Source organism: Lithobates pipiens, unplaced genomic scaffold (assembly GCF_037356315.1).
Source record: "Lithobates pipiens isolate NorthernLeopardFrog02 unplaced genomic scaffold, aLitPip1_a1.2 Scaffold_16, whole genome shotgun sequence".
In the NCBI taxonomy this organism is placed as follows: Eukaryota; Metazoa; Chordata; class Amphibia; order Anura; family Ranidae; genus Lithobates; species Lithobates pipiens.
In genome coordinates, this window is record NW_027507748.1 from 7475750 (window position 1) to 7496679 (window position 20930).

Below are 20930 nucleotides of genomic sequence, written 5' to 3' on the forward strand. Positions count from 1 at the left end.
TCGGTTGGGCATCCGGAGGCTGCCCCTTGGGGGGAGGCACTGTCCGGGAAATAGCCGCAATACCACGAGGTACGTTCGTGTTAACGCGCGTCGGCGCCTACGTAAGCGCAAGGTAGTTTCCAGACGAACGACCGACGCTACGTCTAACCGGGCGGGCATACGCGGTGATGCCACGAATACACAACGTACTCGACGTAGACGTACGATCGCTCCAACGCGCTCACGACGTAACCCGGTCATCTCGTCCATTTAAACGATCGCCTGACACTCCCGCATTGCTGGATTATCGTCAGCTCTTCTGTGAACCTGTACCCGTGCTTCCCGTCTTCTGATCTCCAGTGTACCGACCCGGCTTTGCTTGACCTGCTCCTGTTGTTCTCCTGGCTTGTACCCGACGTTCCTGATCCGCTTCCTGCACCTGATCCCGGCCTGTTTGACTATTCTCTGGACTTCCGCTGCTTATTCTTGGACTTCCTAGCACAGTTGCCCATCTAGGCCTGCTTACTCCGTACTTGACCTCTGCTGCTGCTACCTGGCAACCTGTGCTACTGTGGGCACTGCATCCCTGTGTCAACTTCAGGGTTGTGCTGCGCTCGGCCGCAAGGGGAGCCCTCTCAGCATTTCGGCCTCACTCCTGACCGTGACACATTGGTTAGAAAGGGGCGTATTTTGGAGATGTTGCGGGGGTTGAGGCGGCAGGATTTGGACAGTGATTGGATGTGTTGCTTGAAGGAGAGTTCAGAGTCCAGGACTACACCTAGAACCTTGGCGTGAGGGGGGTGGGCTTATGGTTGTGCCATCGATTTTGACAGTGAGATCAGGGGAAGGGGCATGAGGGGGAGGAAGAATTATAAGTTTGGTTTTGGATAGATTGATTTTGAGGAAGTGGTGTGACATCCAGACTGATATATCTGATAGTAAATTAGTGATACGTGAGGAGACAGAGGGCGTGAGCTGAGGGGTAGAGAAATAGATTTGGGTGTCGTCAGCATAGAGGTGGTATTGGAAGCCGTGGGAGGCTATCCGTTGACCCAGGGTGGAGGTATAGATTGAAAATAGGAGTGGTCCAAGAACAGAACCTTGGGGGACCCCAACAGAGAAAGGAAGAGGAGAGGAGGAAGTAGAGTTGTAAGAAACGCTAAATGTGCGGTTGGATAAGTAGGAAGAGAACCATCGTAGAGTATGGTCACAGAGACCAAAGGTGTGGAGTTTTTTGAGGAGGAGGGGGTGGTCAACCGTATCACAGGCAGCAGAGAGGTCCAGGAGGAGGAGTACAGAATAATGTCGATTGGTTTTGGCTGTTAGTAGATCGTTTGTTAGTTTTAGGAGAGCAGTTTCTGTGGAGTGTTGAGGACGAAATCCAGACTGAAGGGGATCAAGAAGGCTATTATCAGCGAGGAGGACGCTCAGTCGGTTGTAGACCAGACGTTCGAGTAGTTTTAAAAAGGGGAGCAAGGAGATGGGGCTTAGGTTGTTAGGATTGAAAGGGTCCAGTGAGGGGTTTTTAAGTATGGGTTTGACAAGTGCATGTTTTAGAGAGTTGGGGAAGATGCCAGAAGAGAGGGAGAGATTGAAGATGTGAGTTAGAGAGTGTAGCATTGAGACAGAGAGGGACGCAGCATTAGCGAGGGAACGGGATCCAGAGGGCAGGTGGTAAGGTGGACATTACCAAGTAGTTTAGCAACTTCGTCTATAGTGGTGGGGTTGAAAGAGGGAAGTAATGATTGTGCCTGTGGGCATGATGTGTAAAGCGTGGAGGGTATCAGAACAGTAGAGATCTCTGCGCGAATTGTATCAATCTTCTGTTTGAAGTGATTAGCAATCTCCTGGGCAGTGAGTGAGTTGGTGGGTGGAGGACGAAGTAGAGAGTTGAAAGTAGAGAAGAGTTGACGGGGACGGGATGATAGGTTGCTGATGAGAGTGATAAAATAGTTCTGCTTGGCAGAGAGGAGGCTGGAGTTGTATTTTTGGAGGGCAGATTTATATTGGTTGAAATCTCTCTGAGACTTGGTCTTGCGCCACAGGCGCTCATGAGCACGACTAAGTTTTTTCAGACTTCTAGTGACATCTGTTTGCCAAGGTTGAAGGGGTCGGGGCTTGATTCTGTGTGTAGTGAGGGGGGCCAGAGAGTCCAGAGAGGCTAGAAGTGAAGTGTTGTAGACAGAAGTGGCTAGGTTGGTGCAGGATAGGGGTGAGATTTTGTCGTAGAGGTTGTCAATAGCAGAGTAGAGAAGAGAAGGGTTGAGATGACGTAGGTTTCTGCGGGTAACTTTAATGCAGTTGGAGGGAGAGGAGGTGAAGGAGAGGGAGAGTGTGAAACTAATAAGGTGGTGATCAGAGAGAGGGAATGTTTAGTTAGAGATGTTGCATGGAGTGCAAAGGTGAGAGAAGATATTGCCCCCGGAGTGAGTAGAAGCGTGTACCCACTGTTTCAGGTCAAAGGAGGAGGTTAGGCTGAGAAGTTTGGAAGTGGCAGGAGTGTTAGTTTTAATAGGGATGTTGAAGTCCCCGAGAATGATTGTGGGGATTTCAGAAGAAAGAAAGTAGGGTAGCCAGGCAGAGAAGTCATCAAGAAATGTTGATACTGGTCCAGGGGGCCTGTAGATCACGGCTATTCTTAGAGAGATTGGAGTGAAGAGACGAATGCAGTGTGCTTCGAAAGAGGAGAGTGACAGAGGGAGGTGGCTGAAGTACCTGAAAGGTGCTATGTGAGGCTAGAAGGATTCCAACACCTCCTCCCTTACGTCCATTGGATCTGGGGGGAGTGAGTCCAAAGGAGACCACCATGGAAGAAGGCAGCAGGAGATGCAGTGTCTGATTCGTGGAGCCAGGTTTCGGTGATAGCGAGTAGGTTAAATGAGTTGGCGATAAAGATGTCATGGAGAGAGGTGAGTTTGTTGCAGACAGAGCGGGAGTTCCAAAGGGCACAAGAGAAAGGGAGGCTGGTCTTGGGAACTAGATTGTGTTGATTGCGGCTGCTGCCAGAGGGTGCAGGGTGATGGGTACAGTTTAATGATGGAGGCCCAGGGTTTGGGGGATATATCTCCAGAGGTTAGGAGAAGCAGGAGGGTGAGGGAGGTAATATGGGAGTGGGATTTATATGAAGGGACATGCCCCAGGGTCTTGGAGATTTTTAGTGTGTGTGTGGATTTAGAATTAGGAAGAGTTGGTGGGTGCAGTAATAAGGAGAGGACAGAAGTGAGGGTGATATATATATGCTATGGGGGGGAGAAGAGGGGTGGAGTTGAGATAATTTTAGTATAGAGGACAGAGCTGTCAGAAGGAGTGGTAGAGAATCAGGGCTTGACTGGGACAAAAATTTGGCCCTGGACTTAATCATGACCGGCCCACTTTAATTTTGAGTGTCTCCATCAGCACTTCCCCTTACATCAGAGTGTCCTCCCTCTCCTCCCCCTCCCACATGTACTCACAGTTTTGAAGGCAGCTTCTCGTTCCTCTCTCCAGTCATGTGATAAGTGACAAGTGATAAGAGGAGAGAGGATGGAACCTCTGCCAGCTGTCTATCTCCCCCTGCAGGCTGGAGGGAGCAGAAAGCCTAATGCTCTCTCCAGCAAGTGACGGCAGCTGCTCCTCCTAACAGGAGTGAAATCGCGATAACTCACTGTCAGAGAGGAGCGGCTCCAGGACTGCACCTGACCGGCCCACTGAGCCATCGGCCCACCGGGAAACTCCCTGTAGTCCCAATGGCCAGTACATGCCTGTAGAGAATGCATGTTATTAGGAGAAAGCGCTAAAGGGTAAAACGAGGTCACCTGGTGTCTTTGTGGTGTTTTTCAAAGTATTTTCTAGTGTACCTTCACTTTGTGCATTCGCTGAAGTGCAGTCAGAAGTGCTTCCACTTACTGAAATCCCCCCCACTTGGAGAAAGACCCCCTGTTGCAAGCGTGCCCCCTGCAATAGCTTCCCCCAAAATGAAGTTTATCTTTATACTGATAGGGGTGGGGTGGGGAGTGGATTTCAATTATCACTCAGGAGGTAATAAAGCTGGGATGGTTAACAGGACAAAATTCTAACTTCAGAAACAGACTAGCAAGAGGGCACAAAAGTTAGAGGGGCCATAATTTTGGGTAAGATAAGGGAGATAATAAAGCATTGTAATGTGGACAGGGCTACACACTGTTGAGCAAAAACAACATACCAGCATTTTTAAAGACACACATTAAAAGCATATAGCAGGGTTTCAGATTTTGGGTGGAGATGGTTCAGTTAGCACATACCTGTAGGATGAGAGAAGAGATTCTCAGATGAGACAGTCAGATAATCAATTAATAAGTGCAGAGTCAGAAGTGCTTCCACTTATTGAAATCCCCCCACTTGGAGAAAATTGATTAGCACTCATTGGCATTGATAGGCAGCATTAATAGGCAGCACTCATAGGTGGCACTGATTGGCATTGATAGACAGCACTCATAGGTGGCACTGATTGGCATTGATAGACAGCACTCATAGGTGGCATTGATAGGTGACACTAATAGGTGGCACTGACAGGGGAGAGGGGGAGTTTAACATTGAGCAGATCATATGGCTTGCCGGAGCCCCTCAGTGTGTAAGACTGTCATCTAATGTAACTGCATTGAGGGAGAGAGATCAGCTGTCACAACTCAGCGGTGATGTCAGGGGGTGGGTGGAGCCGCGGGACTGAGCAGTTATCAAACACCAGCAAATCATCGGGCTATTTAAGAAAGGGGTGGGGCCACAAATGTAGCGGCCCGCCCAGACCCCATCCCATTGGCTTGTGTTTGATAGCTGAGTTGACTCCTGACATCACCGCTGAATTGTGACAGCTGATCTCTCTCCCTCAATGCAGTTACATTATCTGACACAGTGTCACAAACTCAGCGGCTCTTACAACCTCCACACTCCTTGGATGCCTTTCACAGCATCCCAGTGGGCAGATATCGGAAGAGACAGCCCGGTGACTAGGATGTGCGGCGGCAGGCGGCGGTGGGTACTCCTGACAACTTTTTCAACTTTTCCATGGGACCCAGTAGGACCATTGTCCCAGGCGGCACTTTAAGAGGGGTGGCAGCCAGCCGGAGCCTGCAGTGAAAAGTTGTCAAGAGTGCCCACTGCCGCCGCACATCCTAGTCACCCGGCTGTCTTCCGATATCTGCCCACTGGGATGCTACCGGATCATCAACTTTGGATGGTGCAACTGTTTAACAGATGTGTAATACAGCCCACAATTGAGAGAAATCAGGATATACCAAATCTGAATGGCAAAATCCTCTTCCTAATATTCCCTTTCATTTCTCTTTTCGTACACAGACCCATCACCATGACTTCAGAGACGTGTCTTCTCCGTGTCCTCCTCCTGTGGGCTCTTCTCTGGACAGGCAGAGGTATGTAAGAACATTATATAAAGAGGTGATAATACAGAATATATTGGGATGAAGTGTGGAATTATGAGATAAGATGATGTGAAATGATATAATCAGATTTCTCTGTAATATCACATCTTCCAGGCGCTTAGTAGGCATAAGTAATTCTGTTACAGTAAGTATATTAGGTGGATCTAATGTACCCTTGAAGTGGGTCATTCGCACTGCAAGGGTTAAAGTCTAATTTAGGCCCCTTTCACACTATTGTGACTTCAAAGTCGCGTGTTTTTACTGCGATTCGTGGCCACGATTTCAGGGAATGCCGGTGTAACTGGCATCAAAGTCGGACCAAAGTAGTGCAGGGACTACTTTGAAGTCGGAAACGACTTGACGTCGTACTAATATGAACGGTTGTCATTGGAAATCATGGGGAACGACTTGTCATAAGACTTTGCAGTCCCAAATCTTGGGACTTTATATGATTCATTTTTGTTTCCCAATGTGGTAGATAGGGAGGATATGCTAAAAGTTGAAACTTTATTGGTTTTGAGGCGCAGCACCTATTATATATTTTTTGCTTACACACTGGTGACCCAATAATGTATTTATTAAAGAAAAGAGAGGTAGAGCAGCGCCGCTCTGAGAGTAGTATGTCTATTAAAACATGGCAACAGTCTCTGGAGTTTCTGGAAACATGCGTGAGAGTGCATCTACCTTCCCATTCTTGGACCCTGGGCGATATGTTAGAGGGAAGTTGAACCTTGAGAAAAATAAGGCCCACTGGGCTTGCTGTGGTCTCAGACGTTTGGCCGATCTAAGATACTCGAGGTTCTTGTGGTCTGTAAATATCTTGATGGGGTGAGCTGCTCCTTCCAACAAATACCGCCATTCCTCCAGTGCGATCTTTATAGCCAATAGTTCCCGGTCTCCCACATCATAATTCCTCTCGGATTGGCTCATCTTTGGAGAGAAGAATGCTACTGGGTGCAACAATGCCTTTAGGACCTTGTCGTTGGGACAAGAGAGCCCCTGTGCCAATTTCTGATGCTTCGACCTCCAAGAGAAAGGGCAGAGCTGGCTCTGGGTTTTGTAGAACAGGAGTAGATGTGAACGAGGTGCTTTCATTTACTGGAAGCAGTTTGAGCCTCCTGAGACCACTGAAAATGGGTGTGTTGATGGGTCAGCTGGGTAATTGGGGCAATGATGATCCCGGAAAAGTCTTTAACCACTTTAGCCCCGGACCATTTGGCTGCCAAATGACCAGAGCACTTTTTGCGATTGTGCACTGCGTTGCTTTAACTTAAAGTGGAGGGCCACCCTGAAAAACAAAAGTACATAAAAAATTAGCAAAAAATCAGAAAAAAAAAAATGAAAAAAATTTTTTTTTAAACCTACCAGAAATGCCTGTTGCTAGGCACATCCTCCTAATCTGCCTCTTCCTCCTCCGGTGATGTTCTGTCTTCTCTCCTCCGTGCGGTGTCTTCTGGGTAATGGGGTGCTGTGTGTTCTGGGAACTGTGTGTCTCAGAACATAGCGCGCACCATTCACAAAGTGCTGCGCGACCCACGCATGTGCAGTAGGAAACGGGCAGTGAAGCCACAAGGCTCCACTGCCTGTTTCCCTTAGATAGAATGGCGACGCCGGGACCCGAGAACCGAGGGTCGGGTCAGCCTCGGGCGGCCGACATCGCGGGGCGCCCTGGACAGGTAAAGTCTGTTTATTAAAAGTCAGCAGCTACAGTGTTTGCAGCTGCTGACTTTTAACCGGTTCCCGACCAGTGCACGACGATGTACGTCGACAGAATGGCACGGGCAGGCATATTGGCGTACAGGTACGTCCAATCTTCAATGCCGCCCTGCCATCGGGAGCGTGCCGCCGGCGGGACGCTCGCGTGCTGGTTGGGACCCCTGTGAGTCTGGTTGCGGGTTCCCGCGGACTCGATTGCCGTGGGCATACCTGCGAGCAGGCATATTGGCATACAGATACGTCCAATCTTCAATGCCGCCCTGCCATCGCGAGCGTGCCGGTCGGGACCCCCGTGAGTCCGGTCGCGGGTCCCGCGGACTCAATTGCCGCGGGCATACCCGCGATCGTGTCACGGGGGTGGCTGAATGGAGGAAATGCAGTGTAAACAGCATTTCCTCATTCTGCCTAGCAACTAGTGACGCTGATCTCTGCTCCATGTGATTGGAGCAGAGATCAGTGTTCACTAAATGAAAGCCCAGCCCCCCCACAGTTAGTAACACACCCCTAGGAACACTTAACCCCTACACTGCCACCCACTGGTTAACCCTTTCACTGCCAGTGTCATTTACACAGAAATCACTGCATTTATATAAACACTGATTACTGTATAAATGACAATGGTCCCAAAAATGTGTCAAAAATGTCCGATGTGTCCGCCGCAATGTCGCAGTCACAATAAAAAAAATAAAAAAATAAAAAAAAATAAAAAACAAATCGCTGATCGCCGCCATTACTAGTAAAAAAAAACGAATAAAAAATTATTAATAAAAATGCCATAAAACTATCTCTATTTGGGCCCTATCATTGTTGTGGGGCCCAAAGCAGCTGCCTCATACTTGCCAACTAGCCTGGTTTAAATTCCCTTGTTCCTTGAGGTTTTGGTCCTGTGCCGTGTCCCAAGATCTCAGTGTGAAGTGCTGCTACTAATGCTGCCCAGCTCTGCCCTTTTGTTGTGTACAGATGACTCCCCTGCAGACCCTGTGTTTACATGTATATTACCGGCATTCATATGTGAATAGCGGTGGCCGGCAACATTGATATGTATATCTTGCCCCCCCTGAGGTCATTTCCACATTATTTTCTAGCAACCAATCAACAAGCAGAAATCATGTGCTGTAACCTTTAGCAACTAGTCAGTGAGCCGTAATGTGTACTGTAACCTTTAGCAACCAGTCAGTGAGCGATAATGATACATTGGTAACCTCTGTAACCAATAGCTGCCTGATCTGATTCAGTAAACTGATTTTGAGTCTAGCTGCTATTTATTGGATGTCTCAGAGCAGATGGAGAGCGAAACTGCATGGGAGGGCCCCAAAAAAAAGTTTTGCCCAGGGTCCAATCAATATTAAAGACGGCCCTGGTTGGACGGTGAGGCAGGTGGCACAGAGTCAGGAATGAAACAGAACTCAAGACAGTAGGTTGATGTGAAGAGGATCTCCTCTTTTAACCAGTCAATCTGTGGATTGTGAGCCCTTAACCATGGAATTCCCAGGATCACAGGGAACATTGGTGAACAGAGAACATCAAAGAGGAGAAACTCTTGATGAATAGATTCTGTCCAGGTAAGTATGGGTACAGTCTCTTGTGTAACAGGCCCAGATCTAGGAAAGATGCCTTCAGCCAAATAGACTTCAAGTGTTTGTTTAATAGTAGGAGGAACAGCCTGCTGCATCCACAGTGGTTGCACTGCCTCGCTGGTCACTCCAATTTCACTCATGGATCGAACACCACAGAGGGGTATTACTGGCCAAGTTTGCCTTCAACTCGTCTGCTGAGAACCTAATAGCCTTGGCTACTGAAGTGAACTCCAACACAGGCCACGCCATACTCCTTAATGGGAGTATAAATCATAATTTCCAAATCCATATGGCTGTTCCCATGCCTCTGTGAAAGCTTTTGCTTCATCCGCTGGCAGACTGGCACTTCTGGCTGGTCTGATGAAGATTACTTGGCTTGGCCAACTGCCTCTGCAGAAAAAGTTGGGCTTTACAGAGGGGATCGTGCATCCTCTGTTAGCATGAAGACATATCTGGCCAACCTGATGAATTCTCATTGGCCTGCTGCTTTTGAGGCAGGAGGTACCCTTTAAACAGACTCAGCTGTTTGATTAGCTTAGTACCTGAGCATTAGCGACTAGAGATCCACCCAGTCAGTTTTCAATTGAATGAACACATCCGCCGTTGTGTTTACTGCCGCCTAATATGCAGCTTGGCATAGCATCTTGGCGGGCACGTCAGCTCACCACTCTCACCATTCTGCCCAGGGTGGTCATTATTGTCACCCTTCTGGTGGCACGTTGAATGTATAGCAGTTTTTTTTAGAGCCAAACAAGACCTGTCACTGTTGGAAGAACAAGTTGCCACTTTTCCTTTGGGGAGTGGTGCCGGTATTTAAAGCGGTTCTTCACCCTAAAGGGGAAGTTCCGCTAGTATTATCCCTCCCCCCCTCCGGTGCCACAATCGGCACCTTTCGGGGGGGAGGGGGGTGCAGTTACCTGGATAATCCAGGTAACTGCACCCACTTCCGGCCAGACCGCTGCATGGCTCCGCCCACCGCCGCATGGCTCCGCCCCCCCCCCGTTGTGTTCTGGGAAACACACAGTTCCCAGAGACACAGCGGGGAACCAGCGCAGAGCGGCTCGTGCATGCGCAGTAGGGAACCGGGCAGTGAAGCCCTCTTGCTTCACTTCCCGATTCCCTGACAGAGGATGGCGGCGGTGGCTGCAGCGAGACGAGCGATCGCTCGTCATCTGCCGCCGACATCGCTGGAACCTGGGACAGGTAAGTGTGATATTATTAAAAGTCAACAGCTGCAATATTAGTAGCTGCTGGCTTTTAATATTTTTTTTTTTTGTGCAGCTCCTCTTTAAGGGCTGGAGAGTTTTACAATCCATACTGCACACACATTCTTTTTATTCATTGTTTTTTTAATGATGGCATACCTACCTGACCCTCCCCTTATTGATCATGGCTGGTCTCTGGGTAAGCTTATGGCTCAAGATATGAGCTGCGGGTTTGTGGTCATAATAAATACCTGGAAATGCTGGCTAGGACATAGCCTTAATGCAGAGGCGTAACTAGAAACCTCAGGGCCCCGATGCAAGAAATCAGGAAGGGCCCCCCCCCCCCCAAAAAGCATGATTTTGATACTATATTTTTTTCCACTGTAGAACAAAGTAAAACATTTCTGTGCAGCCTGTGTCCCGAGTGAAACCTGTGTCACCAGTGCAGTGGTGGTACTGGAGGGGGGTGGCAGTGGTACTGGAGGGGGATGGTGGTCCTGGAGGTGGGTGGCGGTGGTGGTCCTGGAGAGGGGTGGCAGTGGTACTGGAGGTGGTGGCAGTGGTACTGGAGGTGGTGGCAGTGGTACTGGAGGTGGGTGGTGGTGGTGGTACTGGAGGGGGGCTGATGGTGGTACTGGAGGTGGTAGCGGTCCTGGAGAGGGGTGGCGGTGGTACCGGAGGTGGGTGGCGGTGGTACTGGAGACTGGGTGGTGGTACTGGAGGAGGGTGGTGATGGTACTGGAGAGGCATGATGGTCCTGGAGAGGGGTGGCAGTGGTACTGGAGGTGGGTGGCATGGTGGTGGTACTGGAGAGGGGGTGGCGGTGGTACTGGAGGTGGGTGGCGGTGGTGGTACTGAAGGGGGGTGGCGGTCCTGGAGAGGGGTGGCGGTGGTATCGGAGGGTGGGTGGTGGTACTGGAGGAGGGTGGCGATGGTACTGGAGAGGCATGGTTGTCCTGGAGGTGGGTGGCGGTGGTACTGGAGGTGGGTGGCATGGTGGTGGTACTGGAGAGGGGGTGGCGGTGGTATTGGAGTGGGTGGTGGTGGCACAGTCTGGAGGGAGGGTGGTGGGCTGGTGGTACTGGAGGGGGGGTGGTGGCACTGGAGAGGGGATGGTGGCATTGGAGGGAGGGGTGGCACTGGAGGGCGGTGGTGGAACAGTCTGGAGGGGGGTGGTGGAACAGTCTGGGGGGGGGGTGGTGGTGGTGGCACAGTCTGGAGGAGTGGTGGTGGTGGCACAGTCTGGAGGAGTGGTGGTGGTGGCACAGTCTGGAGGAGTGGTGGTGGTGGCACAGTCTGGAGGGGGGGATGGTGGCATTGGAGGGAGGGGTGGCGGCAGTCTGGAGGGGTGGTGGTGGTGGCACAGTCTGGAGGGATGGTGGTGGTGGCACAGTCTGGAAGGGTGGTGGTGGTGGCACAGTCTGGAAGGGTGGTGGTGGTGGCACAGTCTGGAGGGGTCTGGAGGGGTGGTGGTGGCACTAGAGGGGTGGTGGTGGCACTAGAGGGGGCTAGTGGCAGTCTGGAGGGGTGGTGGAGGCACTAGAGGGGGGGTGGGCTGGTGGCACTGGAGGGGGGTGGTGGCACTGGAGAGGGGGTGGTGGGCTGGTGGCACTGGAGGGGGGGGTGGTGGCACTGGAGGGAGGTGGTGGCGAACAGTCTGGAGGGGGATGGGGTGGAACAGTCTGGAGGGGGATGGGGTGGAACAGTCTGGAGGGGGATGGGGTGGAACAGTCTGGAGGAGGGGATGGGGTGGAACAGTCTGGAGGAGGGGATGGGGTGGAACAGTCTGGAGGAGGGGATGGGGTGGAACAGTCTGGAGGAGGGGATGGGGTGGAACAGTCTGGAGGAGGGGATGGGGTGGGACAGTCGGGGGGGGGGGGGGGTGGGGTGGGACAGTCGGGGGGGGGGGGGGTGGGGTGGGACAGTCGGGGGGGGGGTGGGGTGGAACAGTCGGGGGGGGGGTGGGGTGGAACAGTCTGGGGGGGGGATGGGGTGGAACAGTCGGGGGGGTGTGGTAGAACAGTCTGGAGGGGGGGTGGTGGTGGCACAGTCTGGAGGGGGGGTGGTGGTGGCACAGTCTGGAGGGGGGGTGGAGGGCTGGTGGCATTGGAGGGCGGGTGGTGGCACAGTCTGGAGGGGTGGTGGCACTGGAAGGGGGTGGTGGTGGCACTGGAAGGGGGTGGTGGGCTAGTGGCACTCGAGGGGTGGTGGTGGCACAGTCTGGAGGGGGGGTGGTGGCACTGGAGGGAGGTGGGGGTAGCGGCACTGGAGGGGGGTGGTGGCAGAGGAGGGGGGGTGGTGGGCTGGTGGCACTATGGTGGCACTGGAGGGGTGGTGGTGGCATTGGAGGGAGGGGTGGCACTGCAGGGAGGTGGTGGCACAGTCTGGAGGGGCGGTGGTGGCAGTCTGGAGGGGTGGTGATGGCACTGGAGGGGGTTGTGGGCTGGTGGCACTGGAGGGGGTGGTGGCACTGGAGAGGGGGTGGTGGGCTGGTGGCACTGGAGGGGGGGTGGTGGCACTGGAGGGAGGGGGTGGCATAGTCTGGAGGGGCGGTGGTGGCGAACAGTCTGGAGGGGGATGGGGTGGAACAGTCTGGAGGAGGGGATGGGGTGGAACAGTCTGGAGGGGGGGATGGGGTGGAACAGTCTGGAGGGGGGGATGGGGTGGGACAGTCTGGAGGAGGGGATGGGGTGGAACAGTCTGGAGGAGGGGATGGGGTGGAACAGTCTGGAGGAGGGGATGGGGTGGAACAGTCTGGAGGGGGGGATGGGGTGGAACAGTGGGGGGGGGATGGGGTGGAACAGTCTGGGGGGGGGATGGGGTGGAACAGTCTGGGGGGTGTGGTAGAACAGTCTGGAGGGGGGGGGCTGGTGACACTGGAGGGGGGGGGGTAGTGGGCTGTTGGCACTGGAGGGCAGGGGGTGGCACAGTCTGGAGGGGTGGTACTGGAGGGGCGATGGTGGGCTGGTGGCAATGGAGGGCAGGTGGTGGCACTGGAGGGGGGTGGCGGGCTGGCACAATCTGGAGGGGGGGTGGTGACTTACCGCCAATCAGTCGATGATGATGATCGATTCCCCCTCCTCAGAATCCTGCAAAGTGAATCCTGCAGAGTGACGATAAGTTCCTCCACGAAGCGTGCCTCCGCTGCTCCGTGCTTCAGAGAGTGCCTTCACTGCATTGGCTGAAGGTTTTTTTGTGTCGCAAGTGCGACTGGGCCCTGTAATTTTCGCCCACTTCAGGGGGCCCACCGGCAGCCCGCCCGCCGCCCGAGGGGCCCACCTGACTGTCCGGCCGGGGGTGTGCGTGTGCGGTGTTATTAATGTCAGGTTCATGCCGTCCTTCACCAGCGTGAGAGAAGTGCTCGGTTGGCTCCGCCCCCGCCTATCCAGAGCGACTGTAAGGGAGGCGGGGGCGGAGCCAACCGAGCACTTCTCTCACGCTGGTGGAGGACGGCATGAACCTGACATTAATAACACCGCACACGCACACCCCCGGCCGGACAGTCAGGTGGGCCCCTCGGGCGGGCGGGCTGCCGGTGGGCCCCCTGAAGTGGCCGAGAATTACAGGGCCCAGTCGCACTTGCGACTGTTGCGACCCTGATAATTCCGCCACTGCCTTAATACAATATCAGTGGCCATCCACACACCCATTTGCAGACATTGAAGCAGCAAATGGATCTATATGCTGTGAGCAAAGGTTAAACCTTTAGACAGAAGCAATTACAGATAGTAGTGTACTAAACCGATTACTTAAAGCACTATAACTTACGCTTGCATTTAGACATAACAAATACCGTATTTATCGGTGTATAACACCCACCACAAGTTTATGAGGGAATTTTAATGAAAAAATTATATTTAAATGCCCATCAATGCAGCCTCATCAGTGTCCATCTGCAGCCTTGTCAGTGTCCATCTGCAGCCTTGTCAGTGTCCATCTGCAGCCTTGTCAGTGTCCATCTGCAGCCTTGTCAGCGTCATTTGCAGGCTTGCATTGCAGCCTTGTCAGCGTCATTGCAGGCTTGCATTGCAGCCTTGTCAGCGTCATTGCAGGCTTGCATTGCAGCCTCGTCAGTGTCATTGCAGGCTTGCATTGCAGCCTTGTCAGCGTCATTGCAGGCTTGCATTGCAGCCTCGTCAGTGTCATTGCAGGCTTGCATTGCAGCCTTGTCAGCGTCATTGCAGGCTTGCATTGCAGCCTCGTCAGTGTCATTGCAGGCTTGCATTGCAGCCTCGTCAGTGTCATTGCAGACTTGCATTGCAGCCTTGCCATTTAAAAAAGGCGCCACCGAGATATAGAGCGGATGTCCTGTGTTTCTCGGTAGCTCTCAGCGTCTTTCAGGCGCACGCGCCTGTTCTCGAGAGTGGCCGAAAGTGAAAGCCGCTGAGAAGCTCACACGTACCCACGATTTTCCCCTGATTTTAAGGGGGAAAAGGTGGGTGTTATACGCTGATAAATATGGTAGGTTAATGCATAGCAATCATTACACACATTGCACCCAAAAGCAGACCTTACAACCAGGGTCGGACTGACAACTTATGGTGCCCCCGAGCAATAGGAGAAGATTATGGGGGCCCTCGGGCAATAGGAGAAGATTATGAGGCCCCCAGGCAAAAGGAGATTATGGGGCCCCCAGGCAATAGATTATGGGGCCACACAGTATACATACACACACACACACACACATACAGTATACACACACACAGACACACAATATACACACACACACCCACACAAAATATACACACACAGAAAAGGTACTGGAGAGGCGAGGCAGCTATAATCTCGGGATTGAGGCTGGGTTCACACCATAGCGATGCGGGAACGCCGCGAATCCGCAGCGTTTTCCCGCATCGCACACCTCCCGCCGGCAGTTCACACTGCCCTATGCGGACTGCTGGGAGTGTCAATGAAATGTTAATGACACCCCCAGCTCCGTTCACATATCGCAGTGCGATCTGCAAACTCGGACAGGAATCGGATCGCATGGTGTGAACACCCAATGCGATCCGATTCTGCTGCGGACCAAAAAAAGGGTCCCAAGCGAGTTTGCGGCGGGTGCGATGCGAATTCAGCCATACTATCTGTATACTATCTGTATACTATCTGTATACTATCTGTATGGCTGAACTCGCATCGCACAGAGATCGGATGTGATTTGCCCTGCAGTGCGGTGCCAATCACATCCGGATCTCTCACCCGCAGCGGTGTGAACCGGACCTTAAAAAAAAAAAAAAAAAAACACACACACACAATTTTTACATACTGTCCCTGGTTTTATTGAGGCTGGCAACCCTGATGGGGCCCCTTGGTGGCATGGGGCCCTCAGGCAGTGCCCGAGTGCCCGAATGGTCAGTCCGCCCCTTCTTACAACGCATAGCAGCAACACAAGTAAATTATGTCAGTAGGGCAGTAAATGATGTCAGTAGGGCAGTAAATGATGTCAGTAGGGCTGGGGACAGTGTCAGTAGGGCTGGGGACAGTGTCAGTAGAGCAGTAAATGATGTCAGTAGGGCAGGGGACAGTGTCAGTAGGGCAGTAAATGATGTCAGTAGGGCAGTGGACAGTGTCAGTAGAGCAGTATATGATGTCAGTAGGGCTGAGGGACAGTGCCAGTAGGGCTGAGGGACAGTGTCAGTAGGGCAGTAAATGATGTCAGTAGGGCAGGGGACAGTGTCAGTAGGGCAGTAAATGATGTCAGTAGGGCTGGGGACAGTGTCAGTAGGGAAGGGGACAGTGTCAGTAGGGCAGTAAATGAAGTCAGTAGGGCTGGGGACAGTGTCAGTAGGGCAGTAAATGAAGTCAGTAGGGCTGGGGACAGTGTCAGTAGAGCAGTAAATGATGTCAGTAGGGCTGAGGGACAGTGTCAGTAGGGCAGTAAATGATGTCAGTAGGGCTGAGGGACAGTGTCAGTAGGGCAGTAAATGATGTCAGTAGGGCTGGGGACAGTGTCAGTAGGGCAGTAAATGATGTCAGTAGGGCTGAGGGACAGTGTCAGTAGGGCAGTAAATGATGTCAGTAGGGCTGAGGGACAGTGTCAGTAGGGCAGTAAATGATGTCAGTAGGGCAGTAAATGATGTCAGTAGGGCAGGGGGACAGTGTCAGTAGGGCAGGGGGACAGTGTCAGTAGGGCAGTAAATGATGTCAGTAGGGCAGGGGACAGTGTCAGTAGGGAAGGGGACAGTGTCAGTAGGGCAGGGGACAGTGTCAGTAGGGCAGGGGACAGTGTCAGTAGGGCAGGGGACAGTGCCAGTAGGGCAGGGGACAGTGTCAGTAGAGCAGTAAATGATGTCAGTAGAGCAGTAAATGATGTCAGTAGGGCTGGGGACAGTGTCAGTAGGGCTGGGAACAGTGTCAGTAGGGCTGGGAACAGTGTCAGTAGAGCAGTAAATGATGTCAGTAGGGCTGAGGGACAGTGTCAGTAGGGCTGAGGGACAGTGTCAGTAGGGCAGTAAATGATGTCAGTAGGGCTGGGGACAGTGTCAGTAGGGCAGTAAATGATGTCAGTAGGGCTGGGGACAGTGTCAGTAGGGCTGGGGACAGTGTCAGTAGAGCAGTAAATGATGTCAGTAGGGCTGAGGGACAGTGTCAGTAGGGCTGGGGGACAGTGTCAGTAGAGCAGTAAATGATGTCAGTAGGGCTGAGGGACAGTGTCAGTAGGGCTGAGGGACAGTGTCAGTAGGGCAGTAAATGATGTCAGTAGGGCTGAGGGACAGTGTCAGTAGGGCAGTAAATGATGTCAGTAGGGCTGAGGGACAGTGTCAGTAGGGCAGTAAATGATGTCAGTAGGGCTGGGGACAGTGTCAGTAGGGCTGGGGACAGTGTCAGTAGGGCAGGAGACAGTGTCAGTAGAGCAGTAAATGATGTCAGTAGGGCAGGGGACAGTGTCAGTAGGGAAGTAAATGATGTCAGTAAGGCAGTGGACAGTGTCAGTAGAGCAGTATATGATGTCAGTAGGGCTGAGGGACAGTGCCAGTAGGGCTGAGGGACAGTGTCAGTAGGGCAGTAAATGATGTCAGTAGGGCAGGGGACAGTGTCAGTAGGGCAGTAAATGATGTCAGTAGGGCTGGGGACAGTGTCAGTAGGGAAGGGGACAGTGTCAGTAGGGCAGTAAATGATGTCAGTAGGGCTGGGGACAGTGTCAGTAGAGCAGTAAATGATGTCAGTAGGGCTGAGGGACAGTGTCAGTAGGGCAGTAAATGATGTCAGTAGGGCTGAGGGACAGTGTCAGTAGGGCAGTAAATGATGTCAGTAGGGCTGAGGGACAGTGTCAGTAGGGCAGTAAATGATGTCAGTAGGGCTGGGGACAGTGTCAGTAGGGCAGTAAATGATGTCAGTAGGGCTGAGGGACAGTGTCAGTAGGGCAGTAAATGATGTCAGTAGGGCTGAGGGACAGTGTCAGTAGGGCAGTAAATGATGTCAGTAGGGCAGTAAATGATGTCAGTAGGGCAGGGGGACAGTGTCAGTAGGGCAGGGGGACAGTGTCAGTAGGGCAGGGGGACAGTGTCAGTAGGGCAGTAAATGATGTCAGTAGGGCAGGGGACAGTGTCAGTAGGGAAGGGGACAGTGTCAGTAGGGCAGGGGACAGTGTCAGTAGGGCAGGGGACAGTGCCAGTAGGGCAGGGGACAGTGCCAGTAGGGCAGGGGACAGTGTCAGTAGAGCAGTAAATGATGTCAGTAGAGCAGTAAATGATGTCAGTAGGGCTGGGGACAGTGTCAGTAGGGCTGGGAACAGTGTCAGTAGGGCTGGGGACAGTGTCAGTAGGGCTGGGGACAGTGTCAGTAGAGCAGTAAATGATGTCAGTAGGGCTGAGGGACAGTGTCAGTAGGGCTGAGGGACAGTGTCAGTAGGGCAGTAAATGATGTCAGTAGGGCTGGGGACAGTGTCAGTAGGGCAGTAAATGATGTCAGTAGGGCTGGGGACAGTGTCAGTAGGGCTGGGGACAGTGTCAGTAGAGCAGTAAATGATGTCAGTAGGGCTGAGGGACAGTGTCAGTAGGGCTGAGGGACAGTGTCAGTAGGGCAGTAAATGATGTCAGTAGGGCTGAGGGACAGTGTCAGTAGGGCAGTAAATAATGTCAGTAGGGCTGAGGGACAGTGTCAGGAGGGCAGTAAATGATGTCAGTAGGGCAGTAAATGATGTCAGTAGGGCAGGGGGACAGTGTCAGTAGGGCAGGGGGACAGTGTCAGTAGGGCAGGGGGACAGTGTCAGTAGGGCAGTAAATGATGTCAGTAGGGCAGGGGACAGTGTCAGTAGGGAAGGGGACAGTGTCAGTAGGGCAGGGGACAGTGTCAGTAGGGCAGGGGACAGTGTCAGTAGGGCTGGGGACAGTGTCAGTAGGGCTGGGGACAGTGTCAGTAGAGCAGTAAATGATGTCAGTAGAGCAGTAAATGATGTCAGTAGGGCTGGGGACAGTGTCAGTAGGGCTGGGAACAGTGTCAGTAGGGCTGGGGACAGTGTCAGTAGAGCAGTAAATGATGTCAGTAGGGCTGAGGGACAGTGTCAGTAGGGCTGAGGGACAGTGTCAGTAGGGCAGTAAATGATGTCAGTAGGGCTGAGGGACAGTGTCAGTAGGGCAGTAAATGATGTCAGTAGGGCTGAGGGACAGTGTCAGTAGGGCAGTAAATGATGTCAGTAGGGCAGTAAATGATGTCAGTAGGGCAGGGGGACAGTGTCAGTAGGGCAGGGGGACAGTGTCAGTAGGGCAGGGGGACAGTGTCAGTAGGGCAGGGGGACAGTGTCAGTAGGGCAGTAAATGATGTCAGTAGGGCAGGGGACAGTGTCAGTAGGGAAGGGGACAGTGTCAGTAGGGCAGGGGACAGTGTCAGTAGGGCAGGGGACAGTGTCAGTAGGGCTGGGGACAGTGTCAGTAGGGCTGGGGACAGTGTCAGTAGAGCAGTAAATGATGTCAGTAGAGCAGTAAATGATGTCAGTAGGGCTGGGGACAGTGTCAGTAGGGCTGGGAACAGTGTCAGTAGGGCTGGGGACAGTGTCAGTAGAGCAGTAAATGATGTCAGTAGGGCTGAGGGACAGTGTCAGTAGGGCTGAGGGACAGTGTCAGTAGGGCAGTAAATGATGTCAGTAGGGCTGGGGACAGTGTCAGTAGGGCTGGGGACAGTGTCAGTAGAGCAGTAAATGATGTCAGTAGGGCTGGGGACAGTGTCAGTAGGGCTGGGGACAGTGTCAGTAGAGCAGTAAATGATGTCAGTAGGGCTGAGGGACAGTGTCAGTAGGGCTGAGGGACAGTGTCAGTAGGGCAGTAAATGATGTCAGTAGGGCTGGGGACAGTGTCAGTAGGGCAGTAAATGGTGTCAGTAGGGCTGGGGACAGTGTCAGCAGGGCTGGGGACAGTGTCAGTAGGGCTGAGGGACAGTGTCACTAGGGCAGTAAATGGTGTCAGTAGGGCTGGGGACAGTGTCAGTAGGGCAGTAAATGATGTCAGTAGGGCTGGGGACGGTGTCAGTAGGGCTGGAGACGGTGTCAGTAGGGCTGGGGACGGTGTCAGTAGGGCTGGGGACGGTGTCAGTAGGGCTGGGGACGGTGTCAGTAGGGCAGGGGACGGTGTCAGTAGGGCAGGGGACGGTGTCAGTAGGGCAGGGGACGGTGTCAGTAGGGCAGGGGACAGTGTCAGAGCAGTAAATGATGTCAGTAGGGCAGGGGACAGTGTCAGTAGGGCAGTAATTGATGTCAGTAAATGATGTCAGTAGGGCAGTGGTCAGTGTCAGTAGGGCAGGGGTCAGTGTCAGTAGGGCAGGGGTCAGTCTCAGTAGGGCAGGGGTCAGTGTCAGAGCAGTAAATGATATCAGTAGGGCAGGGGACGGTGTCAGTAGGGCAGGGGTCAGTGTCAGAGCAGTAAATGATGTCAGTAGGGCAGGGGACGGTGTCAGTAGGGCAGGGGACGGTGTCAGAGCAGTAAATGATGTCAGTAGGGCAGGGGGACAGTGTCAGTAGGGCAGGGGGACGGTGTCAGTAGGGCAGGGGGACGGTGTCAGTAGGGCAGGGGGACAGTGTCAGTAGGGCAGTAAATGATGTCAGTAGGGCAGGGGACAGTGTCAGTAGGGAAGGGGACAGTGTCAGTAGGGCTGGGGACAGTGTCAGTAGGGCTGAGGACAGTGTCAGTAGGGCAGTAAATGATGTCAGTAGGGCAGGGGACAGTGTCAGTAGGGAAGGGGACAGTGTCAGTAGGGCTGGGGACAGTGTCAGTAGGGCTGGGGACAGTGTCAGTAGAGCAGTAAATTATGTCAGTAGAGCAGTAAATGATGTCAGTAGGGCTGGGGACAGTGTCAGTAGGGCTGGGGACAGTGTCAGTAGGGCTGGGGACAGTGTCAGTAGAGCAGTAAATGATGTCAGTAGGGCTGAGGGACAGTGTCAGTAGGGCAGTAAATGATGTCAGTAGGGCTGGGGACAGTGTCAGTAGGGCAGTAAATGATGTCAGTAGGGCTGGGGACAGTGTCAGTAGGGCAGTAAATGATGTCAGTAGGGCTGGGGACAGTGTCAGTAGGGCTGGGGACAGTGTCAGTAGGGCTGGGGACAGTGTCAGTAGGGCTGGGGACAGTGTCAGCAGGGCTGGGGACAGTGTCAGCAGGGCTGGGGACAGTGTCAGTAGGGCTGAGGGACCGTGTCACTAGGGCAGTAAATGGTGTCAGTAGGGCTGGGGACGGTGTCAGTAGGGCTGGGGACGGTGTCAGTAGGGCTGGAGACGGTGTCAGTAGGGCTGGAGACGGTGTCAGTAGGGCTGGAGACGGTGTCAGTAGGGCTGGAGACGGTGTCAGTAGGGCAGGGGACGGTGTCAGTAGGGCAGGGGACGGTGTCAGTAGGGCAAGGGACGGTGTCAGTAGGGCAGGGGACAGTGTCAGTAGGGCAGGGGACAGTGTCAGTAGGGCAGGGGACAGTGTCAGAGCAGTAAATGATGTCAGTAGGGCAGGGGACAGTGTCAGTAGGGCAGTAATTGATGTCAGTAAATGATGTCAGTAGGGCAACGGACAGTGTCAGTGTCAGTAGGGCAGCGGACAGTGTCAGAGCAGTAAATGATATCAGTAGGGCAGTGGTCAGTGTCAGT

The 20930-nt window shown here is 53.1% G+C and overlaps 1 protein-coding gene across 2 annotated transcripts in view; it reads left to right on the forward strand.

Annotated features, from left to right (window-relative positions):
* LOC143981571 (T-cell surface antigen CD2-like) overlaps window positions 1–20930 on the forward strand; it is a 278489-nt gene that overhangs the window by 192366 nt on the left and 65193 nt on the right. The window contains exon 1 of one of the 2 annotated variants that reach the window (XM_077479533.1): window positions 5293–5363. The exons of the other annotated variant lie outside the window; for it this stretch is intronic. Coding sequence (XP_077335659.1) covers window positions 5300–5363 — 64 coding nt within the window. The 5' untranslated portion in view covers window positions 5293–5299. Of the gene's footprint in view, window positions 1–5292; window positions 5364–20930 lie in introns of those variants that run through there. 2 annotated transcript variants of the gene reach the window in all.